General features: G+C 34.4%; 3 protein-coding genes across 6 annotated transcripts in view; 1 reads left to right on the top strand and 2 right to left on the bottom strand.

The window, feature by feature from the left end:
• The first annotated feature begins 845 nt into the window (after window positions 1–845).
• On the top strand, window positions 846–19,076 carry LOC126757517 (polyadenylate-binding protein 2). Of its 4 annotated transcripts, none has more exons than XM_050471498.1 (6): window positions 846–1,009; window positions 1,264–1,508; window positions 1,832–2,230; window positions 2,307–2,440; window positions 2,513–2,577; window positions 17,331–19,076. In XM_050471498.1, exons 2-5 carry the CDS (start codon window positions 1,410–1,412, stop codon window positions 2,550–2,552), a joined length of 672 nt encoding a protein of 223 aa, XP_050327455.1. In that variant the 5' UTR covers window positions 846–1,009; window positions 1,264–1,409; the 3' UTR covers window positions 2,553–2,577; window positions 17,331–19,076. The 4 variants fall into 4 exon arrangements, with proteins under 4 accessions (XP_050327455.1, XP_050327452.1, XP_050327453.1 ...); XM_050471495.1 differs by having other exon boundaries at window positions 2,510–2,577; XM_050471496.1 differs by lacking the exon at window positions 17,331–19,076 and adding an exon at window positions 4,638–5,460.
• On the bottom strand, window positions 7,817–8,934 carry LOC126757522 (general odorant-binding protein 99a). The gene is made up of 2 exons (XM_050471503.1): window positions 8,769–8,934; window positions 7,817–8,677 (listed from the first exon to the last, which is right to left on the bottom strand). The coding sequence occupies exons 1-2, from the start codon at window positions 8,811–8,813 to the stop codon at window positions 8,291–8,293; spliced, it is 432 nt and encodes a 143-aa protein (XP_050327460.1). The 5' UTR covers window positions 8,814–8,934; the 3' UTR covers window positions 7,817–8,290.
• The window catches only part of LOC126757500 (PDZ domain-containing protein GIPC3-like), a 70,889-nt gene continuing 67,005 nt past the window's right edge, over window positions 18,852–22,735 (bottom strand). The window contains exon 13 of the mRNA XM_050471448.1: window positions 18,852–22,119. Within this exon, the coding sequence (XP_050327405.1) occupies window positions 21,894–22,119 (226 nt within the window). The 3' untranslated portion in view covers window positions 18,852–21,893. The remainder of the gene's footprint in view (window positions 22,120–22,735) is intronic.

Raw genomic sequence — 22,735 nt, 5'->3', positions numbered from 1 at the left:
ATTACCTTTATTCAACATTTAACATAATTTTTGTTCATACAATAACAAAAGAGTTGCATTCTAAGTATTAATCAGTGCTACCTTACGTTCATATTTTACAGAAGCACCAAAAGAAATAAAGAAAACAAATAATACCCCAATGAAAGGAAATATTTAAAACATTAGTTTTCCGCATAAAATTCCTTTCTGCATTGGCGGCCTTCGGCCGCGGTTCAAAAAAATAACCTTTGGTCGGACCAACACCTGGACGTGCTTAGTTTTTTGCGTTGAACTCCTTTTTGCCCGATCCAACACCGGGATTTATCAAGATAATGAGAATTCTGAAAGATTTTACATTAGTCATCACACGATAATGAATTTAGTTATGACGTCATAATAATTTTTTCTTTTATTTTTATTCCATTACAAAATATGGTAACACTGATTTTTTGCTTGTTTACAACCATTTTCTTATTTTATAAATAAATGGATTATAACTAAAGTTTGATATGGAATTAAAGCTATTTTTACACTATTTAATATAAAATAAAGATTAGAAACGAATTAGTGAAGTGTTAGTGGATATAAAAGTTAAAAATATAAGTGTAAAATGCATTATAAATCGGAGAAACACGCATTTTAAATAGTTGATTTTTTTAACTTTAAATGCAAATATCTCAAAAACCATAAGTCAGCGGTGTATATATATTCTTGACCTGGAGGCCCTTCTAAAAATTCACAATGTACTATTTTCTAGAAAAATATTTTCACATTTTACGAAATGCAACCTTGCATGTTAATTGAAATCTATTACGACGCAACATTTGTCAAATTTATATGTCAACTAAATTCGCCGCGTAGCTTTCTTTCGTACAACCGGTGGTAGAGAAATCAGTGTAGTTTTCACTTTCGTGGAATTAAAAATAAAAGTAAAATCTTAATATTGTGCGGAAATTCTATAACAATTTTTAATATTTATATTACGTGAAACTTAGTGAATTTAACACAATTGGCGTAGTATTTATACTTGGTAAGTATTGAAGTTCATTTCGTGTAAATATAGAAAACAAAAATGTCACGCTGTCAATGAGTGCTCTGTTTTTGGTTTCCCACAAAAATTTCCCTTGGCTTTTGCTCGCACAATTCGCCCAAAATGGCTGCGGGTATAGTAAAGCGAATTTAGTTGTGCGCGCGCATAAGATACTTTTACATTGTATTTGTATGCAAGCATATGAATTGCCTAAAGACAGAGAAGGAAACTAATATAAATTTCATACGTCACAGGTTTTGTCGCAAAACAATAGTATTGGAGACAAAAGAGTGAACCGTTTACGCTTGGAAAAGAGCCACAAAAGTTAAAAGAGAACTGTATCTGAGCTTTCTTGCGTGGTTGTTTATTTGGTGGCAGCTTTAAATTATCGATTAGTAAAATGGCAGACGAAGACTTATCGTTAAACGAAGATCAACTGCTGGACAATCTTGATGAGGCAAATGGCGAGCACGAAGCAGAACTAATGAACGAAAACGAGGTGAGTACCTACAAAATAATAAAAAGCCTGTGTGGTATACAAATATCTTTAAATTCCGGTTTAATATGTGCACTTTCGACAATAACTGGTTCATGGGGTGTAGAAGACTGAACAAAAAGAAACCCGCAAATGCAAAACAAAAGCTCAAATTAACGCCTACCTAGAGCAACATATACATATAAAGCCAATAGTCTGGCATTTGAATTTTCTGTTTTGCGCGAGTGCAGTTCAGTTTCGCATTTTATTGATGCATTTAGTCCCTTAATATTGCAATTATATGTATACAGTGTTTTATAATTAACATTTTTTTGTTTTGTAAAAAGGAGGAAGCCAATATGCAAATCGATCCTGAACTGGAAGCAATAAAGGCGCGAGTTAAGGAAATGGAGGAGGAAGCCGAAAAAATTAAACAAATGCAATCCGAAGTGGACAAACAAATGGCTGGTTCTACAACAGGATTGGCCACAGTGCCATTATCTTTAGAAGAAAAACAAGAAATTGATACACGTTCAGTATACGTGGGTAATGTTGACTATGGCGCTTCCGCTGAGGAGTTAGAATCACATTTTCATGGTTGTGGAACCATAAACCGTGTGACTATACTATGCAATAAAGCTGATGGTCACCCCAAAGGCTTTGCTTATATTGAGTTTGGTTCAAAGGAATTTGTTGAGACAGCATTGGCTATGAATGAAACTCTTTTTAGAGGTCGCCAAATTAAGGTTTGTACAAATGCAAATATCTATTATGAAATATAAGTATTGGTACGAAAATTATGAATATACTTATATATTTTAGGTCATGTCAAAGCGCACTAATCGGCCAGGATTGTCTACGACAAATCGTTTTGCACGCGGAAGTTTCCGTGGCCGAGGAGCTCGCATATCACGCGCTTGTTGTCACACATCGTTCCGTGGTTCACGTCGTCCAATGTAAGTATACGGTTATAGGTCTGTCTATCTCGATACATTGAATTAACTCGAACTATGCTTTCGTTTCAGAAGGGGTTATCGCGGACGTGCAAATTACTATGCACCATACTGATTAATGTTTTACTCTTACTTTTAAGGTAAGTCATATTATTTTTGTTTTCTTTATCACAGCTAAGACGTCATTGGCTTTATGTTTCATTATTTACAAATTACTTTTCATTTCACAAATTAGACACATTTTCAATGCCAATATTATAGCATATAATTTTTAAAGGGATTTTTTTTAATAGAAAATAATTCAAATAAGTGTTCTTAAAGTTAATAATTCGTATATAAAAACGAAAGTTTATAATTTCTTTAATAGATTTTTTTTTGATTTTAATACATACAGTGACTCACAAAATTGATCACGGTCTCAATACGTACCTAAGCGATGATAAAAAACTCGTAAATGATTTGATATTTTCGAAATTTTTTATGTTTTTGTTAAAGATATAAAATGAAGGAATAAAACACAAGTAATATTTCATTAAAAAACAACAAATAAAAGCAATAAAAAAACTAAATATAGAATATTTCAGTGTGATCAATTTTGTGACTTAATATTAACAGGGTTAAAAATTAATATTAATACTTCGTATAACCACCTTTGGCATCTATAACGGCTTTGATTCTCCTTGGCATACTTAAACACAAATTTGCGCATGTTTCTGACGAAATAGAATCCCACACCTGCTGCACCTTAGGCCATAATTCGCTCAATGAGCCGACTTCGCCGGCGACCGATTTTTTTAATATACCCCACAGGTGCTCGATGGGGTTAAGGTCCGGAGATTGCGGAGGCCAATCTAGTGTACTAATACTATTGTCTTGGAGCCATTTGCGAGTCGCTCTTGCTGTGTGCTTCGGATCATTGTCCTGTTGGAAGACAATGTCCGACCCATTTCCACCTAAGTCTCCTATAGTGCCAAGCAAATGACTGCGCAGAATTTCAATATAAGACTCTGCCGTCATTCGTCCTTCGATTTTGGCCAACCTACCAACACCATTGATCGTCATGCATCCCCATACCATAATGGAGCCTCCTCCAAACTTCAGCGTAGGCTTAACATGGTGTGCCTGTAATTTCGCACCCTTGCTTCTCCAGGTCCATTCGCGCCCATCCGATCCTAAACGATTTATTTTGGTCTCATCCGACCACAAGACCTTCTCCCAGTCACTTGCATTCCAGGTCTTGTATTTTTTGGCAAAATTTAGCCGCAACTTCTTGTGTCTCTCAGTGAGAAGAGGCTTTTTGACTTTTGCACGGCCTTTTAGACCAGCATTTCGTAATGTTCTTCGTATTGTCTCTGCAGAAACCTTTAAATTATTATTCTTATACTCCTCACAACGTCCCGTTCCTGAACTGAGCTAAGAATTCTTTTACGGCCTGCTTTATTTTTAATGAATAAATCTGCAAGTTTGCTGCGAATTTTACTCACAATGCCAACGGAGATTTTCAGCCTTCGAGAAATTTCGCGATGAGTCACACCATCAATCAACAATTTTTTCACTTCGCCTTTAACTCCATTGGAGATACCCATGTTCTTTTTTCCCATGTCTGCCAAAGATAAAGATATAAGCATATTTTCTCTTACCTTTTATATCTATATTTTTCAAATAATTCAAACTAATTTTATACTTTTTTAGCGGCGAAAGTCTCAAAATTGATCACGCTTGCCTTCTGCGCATTGTTCAAATTTTATGAATGTAAAACATAAAGAAAAAAAGCAACATGTATTCAATGATTGACTGCATATGTAAGACGGAATGAAAAAAGAAATGAATATTCAACTAAAGCGTGATCAATTTTGTGAGTCACTGTATGTAACTTTTTAAATTACATATGAGATTTTTTTTTTTAATAATTTAAATCAGTGTATAGGGTTAAACGAGAAAAGAAGGGCGAGAGCATAGAAATTTTTCGAAAGTACTATAATAATAAAATAGTAAAATAATATATTCGTTAATCTAATTTTGAGGCCATAGATGTGTTTAGTCAAGAAATTGTGATTTATATAGTGTTTAGAAAGCAAATTTTTTCTTCATTTCATTCAAACATCATTTTAAAAACGCAAAAATTACCTACCAACTGTTAAATCCTGTGATACCCCTTTCATTTTAAACACTTTTTATAATCCAACTAATTTGATTTCAGATTTTTTTTTACAATATATAAAATGATTTCAAAAAACATTATATATAAAAGCCGTTCGTTACCAAACTTCTTAAAAAATGATGTCATAAATATTTAAAGAATAGAGCATCAGAATAAAAAAGTGAAAGCAGAAAGGAAAAAAATAAAAAAGAAAAGATTAAAAAAGAAGGACCAAAATGCTTAAAGCGAAAAACGAATAAAAATAAAATATTGAAGATGCTGTTAAATAATGAAGGCAAAAATACAACGAGAAATATATAAAAAATAGTAAAAGATGGATTTCCGTTTTAATGGTTAACTGGTTATAATGTTTTTTGAACTGCAACACACCAACATACCTGTTTATAAACAGTTTTATTTTCCAAGCTATTAAAAATTCAAGAAGCTTTCAAAAAAAAAAGGAAATGAAATATGGCAAAAGAAATAAAATATTATAATACATATAGTATATAAAAGAAGCAGATAAACAAGAAAAGAAAAAACAAACAAAAGACGAAAAGATGAAAACTAAAGTCCTTACCGGGAAAAGATATGAAAAAATTAAAATATAAAAACGCCACAAAAAGCATATAAGATGAACAAAGCAAGATAAGGTAAAAAAGAAGAAAACACCTTAAAAAACTTCAACATTATCCAAAAAAATTAGAGAAACAAAAAAATAAGAATGGCTGGCAGTAAAGAATGCGGACGAAAATAATATAGCGTTAAAAATGAAGGAAATAATAACGCACGAAAATTAAAAAAAAATTATAATTAAAAAAAATATTATAATAAAATTTAGTTTAGATGAAAAAATTGATGAAAATAAAACTAATATAAAATATTTAAATGCGTTTTTACTTGAAGATCACTGTGTATATTTATTTGATATACTTATTATTTATTTATTGCACATGCTATTATATAAGAATTCGAATGTAATGTTAAATATATTAAAGATAACAATGTGGATTAAATGTCCATTCCGGATTGTAGGTCAATGACGAAAGCTAAAGAAGAAATTTCACGCGATGTTGGAATGATATTCGGTGGGTTAAAAATATAAAATGTGGCAATCAAGCAACTCGAGTATTTGTTCTGACATGTCTGGCTGTTTCGACTACAAAAATGCCATTTACAGATGGCCTGTACAAGTATAAAATTTGTTGTTATAGCAGTTATCTAGTCCCCCACTTGGGTGGTAAGGTTCATCGAAGTCATCTAACGTTAAACGCAGGAAACTTGCTATTTCGACGAGATCGGACCATGGGGTTAGGGTTTTAGGTATATGGGACTCGCTGGGCATTGCATCTAAAATTTGTCGAGTTCGACATCGGTTAAATGTACATGCAACCTCATGGCTGCATGAATAATTTTTGTGAAAAAGCAGAATTATCGGACCATATGACTTATGTACATATGTTTAGCGGTTTCTAAGGTATCAGTAGTGAAACCGCTCTTCCGACTTTTTTCACATTAAGTAGTTAAAGTCTGGTTAGTGGGAGATTGAGTACCTTGGTGTGGTAGCTTACTCCCGTCGAACCGAAATGTTTTAACATCAACCTATTTATTTCGTATGTGCTGATGGATTTGGAAGCTTTTGTCTAATTATGCCTTGAATCTCTTTACTGGTAAGTAGCGCACAGTATTTTCGTATTTCACGTAGACGTTGGATGGTAGAATCCTCAAATGGAGAACCCTTATGCTTATATCACACGAATCAAAGGCATCGCATTCATTACCAAAGACTGTTGGGATATTTGGACGGAAGCTGCGATTAGCTTGCAGAATTTAAGTTTCTGACAGTTGTAGCTTTCTTAAAATTAACGAAGTTACGGTGGTTCACAGAGATATAGTCGGAGAAGGGTAATGCCAAATGGTATTCAGCACAAAGCAGTGAAGCTAAATAAGTTTGGGTGATATCCTGGGGTATATGATTCGATGACCTAAGGGTCTTAAGATACACCTAATTGATATGGAGGTTAGGATGTAGTGTTTTGGCACCAAATCGGTACGTAAATTCCATCGAGGATAAGGATCACAATCTTCATTTGCGCATCGACCTTAAAAGGGTTAGATATTAAACAACTTTGTACTATATGACAACTAGAAGCTCACCTCAAATCGCCGTTAATCTGATTAAATAAAAAATAAATAACTAAATGTGGAATGGCACAAAGCTTTATTCAAGGTTGAAAACTTCAAAGGCATACAAATCAAGGCATGGTCGCAGGTACCTAAAAGGTAATAAATAATATGCTGATTTAGTGTTCCAGCAATTTTATTAACAAATTTTAAAAAATTTTTCAGGAACAATTATACGAGAGAAGATTGAAATTCCTTCAATATGGGGTAAAGATTTAGGAATTCTAAAAATGTTTGCTATACTTTTTATATTGCTACTGAGACTACTTCCAAACTCTCACTTGATAATACATATCAACCGATCTTTCATGTGATCATTCATACGAAAGTTAATACCGGGGAGGAATAAAAAAGGATTGTACGGCAATATAAACATGGCGATTTCAAGATTGAAAACTGTAACAACATATAAATCAAGGTCAAAATCAAAAGTATCCAAAGTCTAAAAAAGAATATGTTCACTTAGCAGGATAGCGAGTTTTAAACTGAAGAAACAGAAGCAATTACACGGGAGAAGATTAATACACCCCCTTTAAATGAATAAAGTCACAGGTAAAAAATAAGGATCGTACCGCAAGAACTTACTGAGGCAAACGGTACGGTAGCTGGCGATTTTTTTCTTACACTCTCTAAAATAGAATGAGCGTGCTGAAATTAAAATATGGAAACCAAAATGGACCAAAGGGAATCACCTCTATTCTCGAACATTTCGACAGTGTTGTTTTTATATCGACAAAAAATTTGGAGGAATACTGCCGAATTGACAGGTATAAAAACTCGGTGCGTTCCGGTTAGGTACACCGCTCGGTTGTTGTAGCGGGTACCTAATTCCTGTTAGGATGATATGGATTAGATAAGTTGTCGACGTCAGCCAACGGTAGGCCCAGGAAACGTGGTGGCCGGTGTCATGCGGCGACTCGTTGCATGCTGGACATATATTTGATATGTTGGTAAATTCTGGATAAGTATCGTTCGTTTAAAGCAGCTCAAAAACTAATCTCACTAATCTTCCGACTCTTCGAACTAATTACTACTCGTATTATAATAAAATATCCTTTTGCACATTGTAATTAATTTCATTTTTATTCGTGAAAGTTAATTAACATCGAACGAATGAAACATAATACATAGATGTGTGAACAAAAAAAATTGTAGTAGTTAAATGCGAAAATAACAGGACGTTTCAAGATGATTCAACCGTACTATTGCAAATGTATACTCTATCTTTATTATTTAATACATACATACATGAGCATGAGCCTGAATGTTTACTTTTTGTTTTCAGTTATTTGACGCCGGTGTGCCTATGCGCTTGTAATTTACCTGGCTTTACTATGGTTCTGATGCAGTTGCTGTTGTTGTTTGCTCACTACTATGGTTTGCATTGCACAAGCTTAGGGCAGTTGTTATCTATGTTATTGTTTATGATGCTGTTGCTAACGGTGATTGTGGTGGTGGTGGTGATGTTAGTGGTTCATGTCATGCTCGGCACCGGCTACACGCTCACTTCTCGTCATCTGTGAATGCATTTAATTCTTCTTGAGGCTTTCCTGCACCAGCGGTAAATTCTTACTGATGAAGCACTTGAATCCACGATATGCCCATGTGCATGAGTCTGATTTCTGTTCATTCTTATCGGCGCACTTCTCAATATCAGCCTTCACAGCGTCCTTATTCTCCTTATTTTGGCCGAGTTGTGCAATCAGATTTTGTGTTTTGAAACCTTCGGTGGGGCTGAAGAGTTGGAATTTGTTGAAGATGCACTCAATGTAGCAGCGCGTCACCTCATCATCGGGAAATTCGAATTTCTTGAACTTCTCAATGTGTTCGGTGGGCACCTTCTTCGCTTCCATGCATTCTTTGCGCGCCTTCAACAAATCATCCTGATTGCGTATCTTGTACTCCTCGGCAGCGGCCTGCAAATGTAATGTAGTGTATATTAATTTGAAAAAAAAATTAAAAAAAATATATTAATCATTAATTTTTTCTCCCAGGTCCACCACTTACCATAGCCACCAATGCGGCGAGTAAAACAGCGACGATGTATTTCATTTTGTTTATTAAAATTATGCTTGATTCCTGTTTTGTAAAGGCTCGCTCTCTGTAAGGATGTCTCAGTTGGTTGCTAAGCGCAATTGTAAATGCTGAGAAATACAAAAATTGACTGATAAAATTTTCAAATCAAACTTTGCCTTATATAGTTTGTCCGATAAAAACAAGTGCGTCCATGTCAACTGAGTGGGTGATGTCGGTGCCAATACCATCATGAGTGCTCTGCATTGCATATACACGCAAATTGTACTTGTATGTGTTTTAGTATGTGCGCTATTAAATACAAACATACATACATACATATAAATAACATACTTATGTACATATGTATACGAGTATACCTAGGTGGTCATTTGTGGATTTGTTCATCTGCTGACTAAGTGGTGTGGCTGCGCCGCTGAAGGAGCGGGTATTCAAGTGCAATTTGTGTATCATTGTCATGTTGGTTGGGACTTATGTACTTACATATGTACATACATATATGGTATACAATGCGCATAGTTATTAGTATAGACCGCACACACAATTTGCTGCACACTGTACAGAACAATCTCGTCTTAAACGCACTCCACACATAAAGCTCGACTGTACTGCATTTAATAATAAGCTGGCATTCTAGTGGACTCTGAAGTCGCTGTATACATACATACATACATATGTATGTACACACATATATGCATAGATATGTAGTATTATATTTATGTATGGTATCCAACAGGCAGACAGGGCGGCAGACAGTCGTTGATCTCGTTCAATCGTGATTATGACGATTGGGTCACATATTCGAATTTTGGAAAATTTTCACTCCATAATGGGACTTAATTTGCCAAGCGCATATACACATCTATTCATTCACACACATACTATATATACAAGTACAAATTCATATTTGTATGTTTGTTGAAGTCTAGCAAATCACTAATTACAAACTACTTACTCTAGATTTATGCACATTAACGTATAATTGGTTGTTGACTGCGACAGGCCCCAAATACTTGCGGTGTAATAATAGTCATTGGGGCAAACATTGTTATGTTTTCTCACGTAAATTACCTCATTTTCATTTACAATTTAGTGCCATTTTACTAATTTGCTAATAGTTGCTTAAACTGGTTCCAAGCCACGCATAACAATAACGGTACTCAATTCGGGTATTTCACATGTTTTTCGGAAAATCCCTATAAAGTGATTAGAAGTAACCCCTTTTTCCATTATCAAATCTAGTATACTTCAAAATTCTTGTTATTTTTCCATATTGTTACAATCTCCTCATGTTAGTTTGGTTCAATCTAAAATGAAAAGGTCAAAAGTTCATCATTTTGAAAATGTTTTAACCTTATTGGAGTTCTCAGTCTTTCTTCGCTGATTTGTGTATAAGGAGCACTTGACTATCTGTTTTTTTCCCATAAATCATGTTATATTTATCTGACAATTTTTTTTGTAACTTTTTAGAACCACCTTGATTAGTTAGTTAAATTTCATGATAGCATAACTGTAAGTTCTCCATGATAAGTTTTTCCATTGCTGCCGTGATTTGAAGGTACAATACCAATAAAATGCTCCCAGTTTTTCATCAAGGTACCTTGCATACAGACCATATGGAGTGAAGTCATCCGGATGTTCGAAAATCTTCGTAATAGGTATATAGGGGCTAAGAGAAGTATTGACTCGATTCAACACATTTTTGACATAGACGTACTTTTGTCAGGAAAGGACTATCTTCGAATTTCAATTTTATATCTCACATATTGACCAATATTGTCGGTCAAACGTCAACTACAGTTAATAGGGTTCACATTTTCTGTACCAAGGGGCTTGAACAGTTTTTGTTCGATTTAAACAATTTTATTTTGAATTTAAAATTGTGGTATATGGAAAGTAGGCGTGATTGTAGTCCGATTTCGTACATTTTCGCACTGTAAAATAAGAAGGCTACGTACGGAATTTGTTTGAAATCGTTCGGCCAGTGTAAAAGTGGGCTGCACCATGCCTATTGTCCAATTTTGACCCCGGCACCTATAGAGCTGTCCAACACCATCTCGGTGGTAAAATTTAATGACTCTGGAGTATTTAGTTACTGATTTATCGCGCTTTTAGTAGTTTCTCAAAGTACCGTTATATGGGATGTGAGCGGAGTTATGATCAAATTCCGTTCATTTTCACACTGTAAGGGGTTCTTATGGGATTTATTTTGAGCGAATTTAGTTATTTTAGTTTGAACGGCTTGAGAAAAATGTGCATTAAACCTATTAGGGAGCGGGGTCACTCCCACTTTTTCAGAATTGTAAGCTCCTTGTTTTATCTTAATTTAGAACAGAGTTATTGCTTTTTATACGTATCCCCTCTTTAACCCCTACATACTGAATTCCCAAGATATCATGATCCGACAGACTTTATATCATACACTTCGTTCAATACTTTATATGTTATATCTTGATATCATTTTGCTAACATGTTACACTTAACAGTATCCTAACCTCTCTCTTCAGATCTTCTGGAGGATCCACATATCGAATATACTATCAGATTGACTCTGTAGTGGAATATATAGAGCTTGGTGGCAAAAAAATAGAAACGCTTTGCTACAATTGGTCCACCATATCAACTTAAAACATACACTGATTTTCGAAATTTTCCGACACCTAAGAATAAACCATACTCCTTTAGTTCTTACAATTTGCGCATTTATTTCATTTGTGTCCGTCCGTATATATTTAGTCATATTAATTATACCCATAACATACATATGTACATATACATATATTGTATAGTTTATCGTAGGCTCGAAACGTATCTTTCTAGAACTGCTTCAATAGACGTGAAGAATTTCTGGCGGGAAACAATTCAGAGTGGGTGAAGTTAGGTGAACGCGCTGTGTGAGTTTTGTACTTTCTAAAGTTATTGTTGCAATTTCTTTGAATGCGAATGCGATTTTTCTTTCCATAACCTCAAAAAAAAAAAACTCATCAAATGTTTGAAATGTAATGATATACTAATCGAACGAACTTCTCCATTAATGCGGACAGTTTTTACATTCGATAGCTTTTACAATACGCCTTTTAAAGGCCTATGCGCGTCATCAGACATCCAACCTACCTACCTACATTCGATAGTACTTAGAAATATGGTACTTTTCTGCTCAAAACCTTGTATGTGTTTGAATTTCCTACTGGGTATTTAGTATGCAATATAAAAGAGCATGATTAAATAAATAGGAAGAACTTTCTGGAGCTAGGTAATTGTAGTAAAATGTTTATGGCGAAAAGTTTCCACTCCTCAATTTGCTCAAATTGTATGGTATATTACAAATACAACCCAGTACATAGCACATACACCGTTATGTACAAATTAGCATGATTCTTGTGTCAGAGCCGGTCAAATAAAAGAGCAGACAATGCCCCAAGTGACTTGAACGTCTTGTGTTGCAATTCTTGTGACATTTTGCTCAGTCGATCTGCTCAATATACATACTATATATAGTACATACATATGTAGATATGCTATCAAAATACTTTTTTTATTTACCTACTTAAATAATTAAAGACTTTCAAAAATTCATATGTACATATGTACATACATATGGTAACTATACCTAGATACATATGTGTGCTTTATTATCACGTGATTTTATTATGTCCATATGTTCTTGTTGTTAATTTTATGTACAATAATAACACCGGTCAACAGTTATTTGGGGAGAAGAGCGGCTATAATTGTTTTCAAGCTGAGACCTTGCACTGATTGCATTAATAGAAAATGAAATTATTTCTTATTTGCAGTTTTCGAGTTATGTAGTAATAACAGGACTAAATTCAAGTAACAATGCATGTTTAAAAATATCAACATCTGGAAATTGATTCGATCTGACTTCGGTTTTGTGTTAAAATTGGCTGAAGATCCATTCGGTTGGTCCAAAAAACCTGCTGTTGTTGTAGTTATTGCAACTATATAAAACATTTTTAAAACAGTTTTATGAATCCATGTCCGTTTTGGCTAAGGTCTATTAGGAACGAACGACTCCTCACAAAATATGACAGTAATTTTATTCAAGTAAACATTGGCTCAAGTTCGGCCAACTATTTTTGTGGTACATTTTGGTTTTTGTGAGAAACTGGTTCTTCATTTCCAAAACTATATGCTTATTCAACCGGAACCGTTTTCTCTACATAGTTTTTAATGTATCAGAAACATAATGAAAAACAACCGTCTTCCCGACCAAGTTTCTCAAGAGGGGTCTCATATGTCGGTGAACGGTACGATGTTTGAATGTGAAATCTTAGGTAAGAATTATCGATGAGCGAGCTTGCTTTTATATCTTTTTCTTCTTTATTGGCGTAGGCACCCCTTACACGATTATAGCCGAGTTTACATCAGTGTACCAGTCGCTCCTTCTTTTCGCTGTTTGGCGCAAATTGGATATTCCAAGTGTAGCCAGGTCTTTCTACACTTGGTCTTTCCAACGGAGTGGAAGTCTTCCTCTTCATCTGCTTCCCCCGTCGGCTACTGCGTCGAATACACTCATTTCATCCATTCGGACGACATGACAAAGCCAGCGAAACCACTGTCTCTTAATTCGCAGAACTATATCAGTGTCGTCGTATAGCTCGTACAGCTCATGGTTCCATTGACTGCGGTGTTCGCCGTGGCCAAAGCGCAAAAAACAAAGGTTCTGTAGAAGATTTATACCTTTCTCTCAAAACCGACTCATCAGATGTTGTCATCGGCCATGCCTCTGCACCATTAAGCCGGACGGAAATGATGAGTGACTTGTAGAGTTTGGTCTTTGTTTGTCGGGAGAGAACTTTACATCTCCATTGCCTCCTCAGTACGATGTAGCACCTGTTGGCAAGAGTTATTCTGCGTGGGTTACCGAAGATTGTACCTTCTCTATTTAGCTCTACAGCTCGGATTATTTTCTCCATCAATAGATTGAAGAAGTCACGCTATAGGGGGTCTCATTGTCTGAAACCTTTTTTGGTATCGAACGGTTCGGAAAGGTTCTTCCCCATCTTTACGGAGTTTTTGGTATTGCTCAACGTCAGTTTACACAGCCGTATTAGTTTTGCGGGTTACCAAATTCAGATATCCCGGCATAAAGTCAGCTCCTTTTCGTGCTGTCGAAAGCAGCTTTGAAATCGACGAAGGTGGTGTGTGTCGATTCTCATTTCACGGGTCTTTCCCAAAATTTGGCGCATGGTGAATATCTGGTCGGTTGTTTATTTGCCAGGTCTAAAGCCACACTGATAAGGTCCAATCATTTTGTTGACGGTGGGCTTTAATTTTTTATACAGTCCGCTTGATAGAACCTTATATCTGATGTTGAGTAGGCTTCTCCCACGATAGTTGGCGCAGATTGTGGCATCACCCTTTTTGTGGATTAGGCAGAGCACACATAAATTCCAATCGTCAAAGAAGCTGATGCCGCATTTGAATAGCTCGACCGACAATCCAAACGCTTCTGGACAATCGGAGTAGGTAAGAATTATCGGTGAGCGAACTTGCTTCAATATGAGCAAAGTGAAAATCGGCCGACTGGAGGGCTGTGTTCAGATTGAATATTTTGATACTGGGAAGTATACTGTAACCTACATTTTCCTTACCATATTGCCCAATGAAAAGCCGGTAAAATGTTTGTGTACAGTCTAGTCTCTGATAATGCTTTGACTTTTAAGGGGTTACACTCGTCCAGCAGCACCAAAAATGGGCTAAAAGAAAAACTGTTTTCAGAAGGGATAACAATAGAAATAAATATAAAGAAATTTTATACAATGTTTATTGGTACTTAAAGTTTATAAAAAATGTATTCTAATTTTTCTTTACAAAAATTAGTACATAAAATATCACGTGACCCAAAGTGCAATGAAAAAAAAGTTGTTCCAGGGTCTGCATCATTTATCCTTGAAATGTTGATGGATTTGTAAAAATAAAAAAAAAATTCTTGTAGAATGAAGTTGTAGTTATAGTCTGTCGAGCCGAATTTTTTAATTTCGAAAAATTTTCCAATTTACGGAATTTTGAAAAAACGTATGCGTTTTACGTCATAAATGTCACAATTTAATTATTTTTATAAATTTTTTTAATAAAAATATCGAAAATCCGGCTCAACAGACTATAGAGAAAACATTTTCGAATATTTAAAAAAAATCGCATCAAAAAATGTTAAAAACTGTATGAGTTATCATGCAGACCGTGCCGGGAAAAGTAGTTTCGAGAAAAACGCGTTTAAAGACGGCGCACTTAGCCTAGCTAGCCTCGAGCGCACAAGTTATCAAGGCTGTATCTCCGAGACTATTTCTCGGATCAACTTCAAAATTTAGGACAATATTCTAGAGGTGTTGTAGAATTTAATAAGACAATAAAAAAATCGATTTTTTGAAACCCGTAAACCTATGTATGTAACCCCTTAACGAGACGCGATGTACGAGATTTTAAACAGATATCTCGGCCCTTTAGACTTACTGTCGTTCGACTAGTTCACCTTTTCATATTATCCATATATTAATAGCCTTTTTTTAATATTTTATGTTCATAAATGCCCAAAAACTTTTGATACTCTGATTTAAGTTAAGTGATTCCATATTCAAGGTGGTTACTGTATTGTTCATGTTATGTGTTTACATAAATGTACATATATGTATGTATGTATGCATTTGTGCACAAATTTCTTGAGATAAACTGTTTCAATTAATTTGATTAACGCACATTTGTGCTGCAGCGGTACTTTTCCATCTGTTTCCAACCATACTAAATGCTTATTGTGGGTCGGTCAGTTTATGTATTGCTAGGAAATTGGTACGCCAATATTATGTTAATATTGTTATTGTTGCAATTAAATTGCATTGTTTGTGTTGCTACAGAGTATTATAGTTTTGTTCACCTAACGGTTGTATGTATGTATCACCTAAAACTAATCGAGATAGATATGGGATTATGTATATATAAATGATCAGGATGACGAGAAAAGTTGAAATCCGGTTGACTGTCTGTCCTTCGTCCGTCGTCCGTCCGTCCGTGCAAGCTTTAACTTGAGTAAAAATTGAGATATCTTCATGAAACTTGGTACACAGATTCCTTAGTCCAAAAAAAATATTCGAATTCGTAGATGGGCGTAATCGGACCACTGCCCCGCCCACAAATAGTCATTAACCGAAAACCTTTAAAGTGCCATAACTAAGGACTAAATTAAGATATTAACTGTTATTTGGCACAGTGGATCGTAGTAGTAAGCTGCACCTGTGAATAAAAAATTTTGAAAAAGTGAGCGTGACCCCGCCCTCTAATATGTTTAATGTGCATATCTCCTAACCCACTAAAGCTACAACAACCAAATTCGCCCAGCACGAATATTACAAGATACTGTGAAAATGGATGTGAATCGGATGAAAACCACGCTCACTCCCCATAGAACGGTACTGTTCAAAACTATTAAAAGCGCGATAAATCAATAACTGAATGCGTCAGAAACGTAAAAGTTTGCTGCCGGGATGGTATGACAAGGCTTTACAGGGGCCGGTGTGAAAATATGACGATTCCCACTTTTTGGTGGGCCCGACTGGCCGATTTCGACCAAATTTGGAACGTGGCATTCTTTTAATATTCGTATGTCACTGTGTGAAAATGAGTGAGATCGGACAATAACCACGCTTACTTCCCATATAGCACAAATTTAAATTCCACTTGTTTCGATCAGTACACAAATCAAGAAGCAATTAATATAACGGGATTCAACTTTGCACGAATAATGCCTTTATTGTATGCCACCTTATGACAAAAAATTGTTCTAATCCAACCAAAACTGTTCAAGACCCTAGGTACCGAATATGTAGATCGCAGTGAATATAGTTGACTTTTGTTCGAAAATATCGGTCATCGTTCCATCGAATAGAAATTCGACAGCCAATCCGATTTTTCTGTATGTCATTCTGTGTGAAAATGAGTGAGATCGGACAATAATTTCGCTTACTTCCCATATAGTAATATCAAATTTTAACTTTCTGTTGTTTCGATCTGGATATGTCACAAATATTTGAATTGTCTCAATGAAAATTCATAACGTATTTTACTCTTTGCAGAATATCATTTTTCGAACATCCGGCTGATTTTATGTATAGTGATTTTGGATTTTTTAACAAATCTTATGCCAAATATATAAGGAGGTCAGTGTATAAGTTATATATCTGTATGCGGAAAATATTGAAGATATGGTGTATGTATATGTATATAAAATTGTTTAGATTCCGATACTCTGGTTTTGATTCCTGCAAGTTGCAAGAGTATAAAAAGTTCGGTTGCACCCGAGCTTAGCCCTTTCTTACTTGTTTTTTATAAAAAAAAATCAGCTAAAACTAGAATCAGTCTTAACTTCTTCGTCGTTATTGGCGTAAACACCGCTTATGCGGTTATAACCGAGTTTACTACAGCGCGCCAGTCGTTCTTCTTTTTTCCTCAGTCTTAAAGTAGGGTATATATTGAAAGCCAGTGTTTACCGTTCGTTTCTCGTTCTTTTCTTCCAAGTAGCCACTTAGTCGGAACCACTGATGTCGGAGCACTACAGAATTTAGCTGTCATACAAACTTACCGATCAGAATCACAAATTTCGCGCAGTACGCTGGCCTTCTGGTCAAGTCACCAACTTCGGACCTCTAAAAGAGCTCAACTAGGCAGCGTGATTCTCAGTCTCATCAGCCCCATCCCGCACCTTCATATTGCTTCAATCCTCGTCTATTGGTAACTCCTGGCCGCTCGCACCGTCCGCTCCGTGTATTTGACCGAAATACGACCGAAATACGACCGAATATTACATCCATCAGGCGAAAATGACATCCAAAAATAGCGTCGCCGAACAGCTCCAACGTGCGACAACTGTTTCTGCGGGCTCTACTGCAATGGTCTTAAGATCGAGGAGATAGGCGATTTTATGAGGAGGGAAGCAGCAAAAAGCCGTTATGTCTATGGTTTTGTGGTTTATGGCGAGTAAATGATGGCGGTCCAGCCAAATCGACGCAGGGGTACTATCCGCTATCCGCTCAGGCGATGGCGAGCTCGAATTATTTAATATATATAGTTACATGCTGTCTAACACGAGGAACATAGATGCGCTACTTAGTGCTGAGGACCGATGGGTACTTGGCAACTTTAACGCGCAGCATGATTTTTGACAAACGATCATGGCGGGAAAGAGCTTGCGGAAAAGATTGAAGATTCGACATTCTGCATAACGAATGTTGAAGCCGTCCCCGGAATCAAAGGCAATGGATAATAATTCGCCTGGTAGTGGTTTGATAAATAGCATAACTTGCCGATCAATGCTAATTCTGGCATTAGACCATTTGCCTATAGTTATCACGATCGAAAAACCCCCCACTTTATTCCTGCGGACCATCGGACCTTCTTAAACTTTAACAAAGCTAACTGTATCGGCTTCACAGAATTTACTTAAAACACCTTTGCCGCTCATTTATATGGACGTAATCACTGACGAGCGTCAAATTCGCAATGCGATTAATTGCGGTTGTTGTTGTGGTGTTTGTAGCGGCAGAAAACAGAATGATAGTCCTTGGTCGGTTAAAAATCCGGGTCCGTTCCGGTTGCTTAGACCTGACTGTCGAGGGAACGGGGTTGTTCGTTTCATTCCGGCTGGAAAAACCTCTGAACCTCAGACCTAATTTCCAAGCCGCTGAAGTTATTTTAGCAAACGAGCCCCCATAAGATATTTGGATATTCGGCAAATATTAAATCAACAACATGAGCAGACGAAACCGGGTTGAAATTCAATTCAATGGCCGTGTCTCTTCCTTATATATACCAAAACTGGCATACAATCAAACCCGTCAAAATTAAGTCCTTGTATGGAGAACTTTTTTATTTGTCAAATGGTCATCAGGATTATTTGTTGTCGTTATTCCAAATATCTGCCACACTGCTGAAGATCACTTGATGGTTGTATTTACTTTGACAGCTCTAAAAACATCATATATACGTATAACATTTCGTATATACCTATTTATATGTTTGTGAAATCGCCAAATGGTACAAATATGAATGAACGCAAGCTTTATTTGAATTTTATTTATTCATTGTTTCCAATCAATTTTGGACAAATTTTGTATGAGTTCTTTTATTGTAACTTACATGTAATTATTTAGTTGAAGATAAATTCCTTTTTTCTCATTTTGAATATTTAAAATATTTTATAATGTTTGGTATTGTTGTATATTTGTATGTATGTAATTGTTGTTTGTGCTATAAAATGGTTCGATTAAATATACGATTACATATGAAGCGATAATGAAAGCTTTTGCAAAGCGTTAAAATTAAATTCTTCTCAAGAAAATACAGAAAGCCAATCACGTGCTAACGCATTATCACACATAATAAGTACACGCTTATCTGTTGCACAATATTATTGATTCAATGCTACGAACTAAATGTAATACAAACTATGTATATGTACTTCTGTGAACACTCGTGCATGAGTATAGATTAGGGTGTCTGTTATTTCACAAGTTGATTTTTTGCTTTGTTAAGCCACGTGAAGTTTTAATTTTTGCCCTAAAACAAGCATTCAATGTAAACAAGATTTTTTATTTCCAATTTAAAACGTGTCTAATATATTGTTTTATTTTAATTTAATTTTTATTATTTTATATATTTTTATATTTTTTTGTATTAGTATATTGATTGATATTTTGCATTAATTGGGTAAAAAACTGCAATTATGAAAAAGTGATATTCTAGTAAAAAATTGCATTCTACATTATTTTGATTTTTTTTCTATAAAATTGTTAATTTAAAAGTTGTATGCAGCTAAAGTTATAGGCACATCAAATGTACTGAGCAAGAAGTACTGCACAAGTGATTTATACATTCTCTGTTGCTCATACGACATGGTGTACTATATGAATACAGTACATTTGATGCATAATTTTGATTGAGTATAACTTTAAAGAAATGTTTTTATAAAAAAAAAGTATAAACATTTTTCTTGTAGAACGCGAAATGTTTTATTCAGTTGTTGTTGTTGTGGTTTTAGCGATAGAAAACATTCCTGAAGTAATTTCGAGGAATGGTGCCGAAATGCCGGTGGCGATAAAAAATTTATTGCCAAAATTTGAAAAAAAAATCCCACATAAAATATATGAGAAAATAAAATATTCTAAGCACGATTTAAATTGAATATAAAGAACTTGTTTACGTTGAATTCGTATTTTTGTGCAAAAGCTGAAGCCTCAAAACCCTCTTTGAGAAAAGAAAATACACCAACTTTGGAAATAACGCATACCCTAATGTACATACACATGTACCTGTGTTTATATGCATTTAAAATAAACTAAAATTAATATTGTGCAACGCATACAATTTGAAATTATTTTTTTATACGCAAATTGGCATAATAAATGGAATAAATGCATTTAAGAATTATTTAAAAAAAATTTAAAATCAACTTTTTATCATAAATAAAGCAAGTTTGTAATAAAACTGATGTAGTAGATGAATGTTTTTAATCAATTATTTAAATTGTTATGAATGTTTTTTTTTATTACATTTGTTGCTTTTGTTTTTTAATATATCACATTAACAAAAATTCATTACTAATAAAACTATTTAAATTTAAAATACCCAAAGCAACATAAAATATTATAATTCTACAAAGAAAAAAATAAATTTTGTGGCTTTTCAATTTCTAATGCATATTTCTTACAGCTACAAAATGGAGACCTTAAAAATTATCACAATTATAATGACATACGAATTTTAATTATTTCAAAAAACACAACGACAATATTAGACATAGAAACCTGCAACGATTGGCAACTACATACATATCTTCTTCATGTACATATTTATGTACATACATATGTACATGTGTATGTACACTTGGAGATACAAATGTAATTAAGAAATGTTATTGGTTGAAACAGTGAGTACACCACACTCTAATGATTTATATAAAGTGTTTTCCAAAAAATATTTTATTGTTGCATACACCTTTGTTTAAGCATGTGTATGTGCATGTAATGATGTTGGTATTTTGTATTTTTTCTTTTAAATAGTCGTAGTAAGTGGTTTGTAACTATAACATAGAAGCAGCATAAACTTAAATACTAATAATTTATTATAGTTCTAATTAATGCTTTAAAAGTAGTAGGAATATAAAATCAATTTAGGTTGACGTATGCTCTAAATAACATATTTTAATATTGATTGAAATAATTATTTTGCTAGACAAAAACACTAAATTTGCTGAGGGTTCTCATTTTATATTTTATAAAGCAACGAAGGATTATTTTCAAATATTTGTTGCCACGTAATTAAATTTGAAATTGAAAAACTATAAGTAGCAGTCTAAAGAACTAAATTCGTTTTTGAATTTTGGTTTTGCTAAATTCAGTATGCAAATATTTTAAGTGTTCAAAAACTTTATGAATCCAATTGATGAGTTTAAATACCAAAAAACACCTTCAACTCATTTATTAGCCAATAATGCTATTTTGGCATTATTATTTTCTTAAAAATTTGCAGAAAATTTTCACATTTCGTCACACAAAAACCAATTTTTGGGCAATTATCAATTTCATTTTTTCTGAATAATTTTTGAAACTACGAATTTTAAGTAGTCTTAACTACCAACGTTTTGACAATTTAAAAAACGTTTTTTCGATATCTAAAACTGAGATCATTACTGTTTAGTAAAAGTCTCACACATTGTTATTGTAGTCTCATTCATTTCTTAACTCTTTTTTATTAATGTTTGAGTTTAATTTGCGGAAATATTGAAATCTTCCATATAACCAGCCATACAAAGCATTATAAAAATGGTATACAAGTTTTGAAAATTGAGGTTAGAGCGAAAAATGTTGTTATTTCACACGTGTAACATTAAATTAAATAAAATCAAGGTAAACTTATGGCTAAGTGTGTAAGCATATCCCATGAAAAACTTGCCAAGCGTAAGCGCAACTAAATAGTACTTAATATTCAAAACTTATACTGTGTTTTACACTACATTCGTGTTTTTGGTATGATTTCCAGTTATCAGCTTTTTATTTATTTATATTAGTTGTATTTTGTGGTTGGTTATTAATTTTCTGGAATGGTTGCTAAGCCCTTTTGCAGCAATGCGTTTACTTCACCATTGTTGCTGGTGTTGTTGGTATTGTTGGTTTCGGCGCTACTCGTATCCAAAACTAAATCCAATTCCGGTATAGGATCACGCCAATAATTAAAATTGGAGTATTCTACAGCGCCCTCATCGTCGCGTATGGGTGGGAAGAGCTGATCCACAATGTACGTCATGCTGCAGTACCTTTAAAAGTGAAAGTAAAAAAAGTTTTATAAGCAGTTTGATATTTGTATGTGAGAAAATTAAAACAGCAATGAGAAAGTTTTAAGCCAGTGCTTAACACTGTACAAGTTTATTAAATTTATATATTATTATTTTATATATTAAATTGCATAATTTGGACTAAGTAAGCGAAGCTTTTGTCGTAAAGAGAAAAAAGTATTGGAAATATGCCTCATTGTGGTGGTGTTGGCTGAAGTGCTGAAAATATGCTTCACAGCAGTCTAACAGCTAAACTTGTATATGCGCCGAAAAGTATGCTATGTTATTGTTGATATCTTATCTATAGCCATATAGCTGCGTTTTTTGTTGACGTCACAAATTTGTTTGAAAATATTGTTGAACTTGTCTAAGCGCCGAAAAGTATGCTATGCCATTGATGCTATTATATAAATAATTTCTAAATTTGACTATATAAGCAAGTTTTTTTTGTCAACCTCACATAATTGCTTCAAAATACGGCCATTTTGTGGTGATCCTTGCTAAAAATCAAACTTAAATTACTAAATTTGTATATGCGCCGCAAAGTATGCTATGTTATTGATGATACCTTATATATGTATATCCGACTATATAAGCG

This window comes from Bactrocera neohumeralis, chromosome 4 (genome assembly GCF_024586455.1).
Source record: "Bactrocera neohumeralis isolate Rockhampton chromosome 4, APGP_CSIRO_Bneo_wtdbg2-racon-allhic-juicebox.fasta_v2, whole genome shotgun sequence".
Lineage (NCBI taxonomy): Eukaryota > Metazoa > Arthropoda > Insecta > Diptera > Tephritidae > Bactrocera > Bactrocera neohumeralis.
The sequence above is the reverse complement of the archived record's forward strand: the minus strand, read 5'-3'. Positions and strand labels throughout refer to the sequence as shown.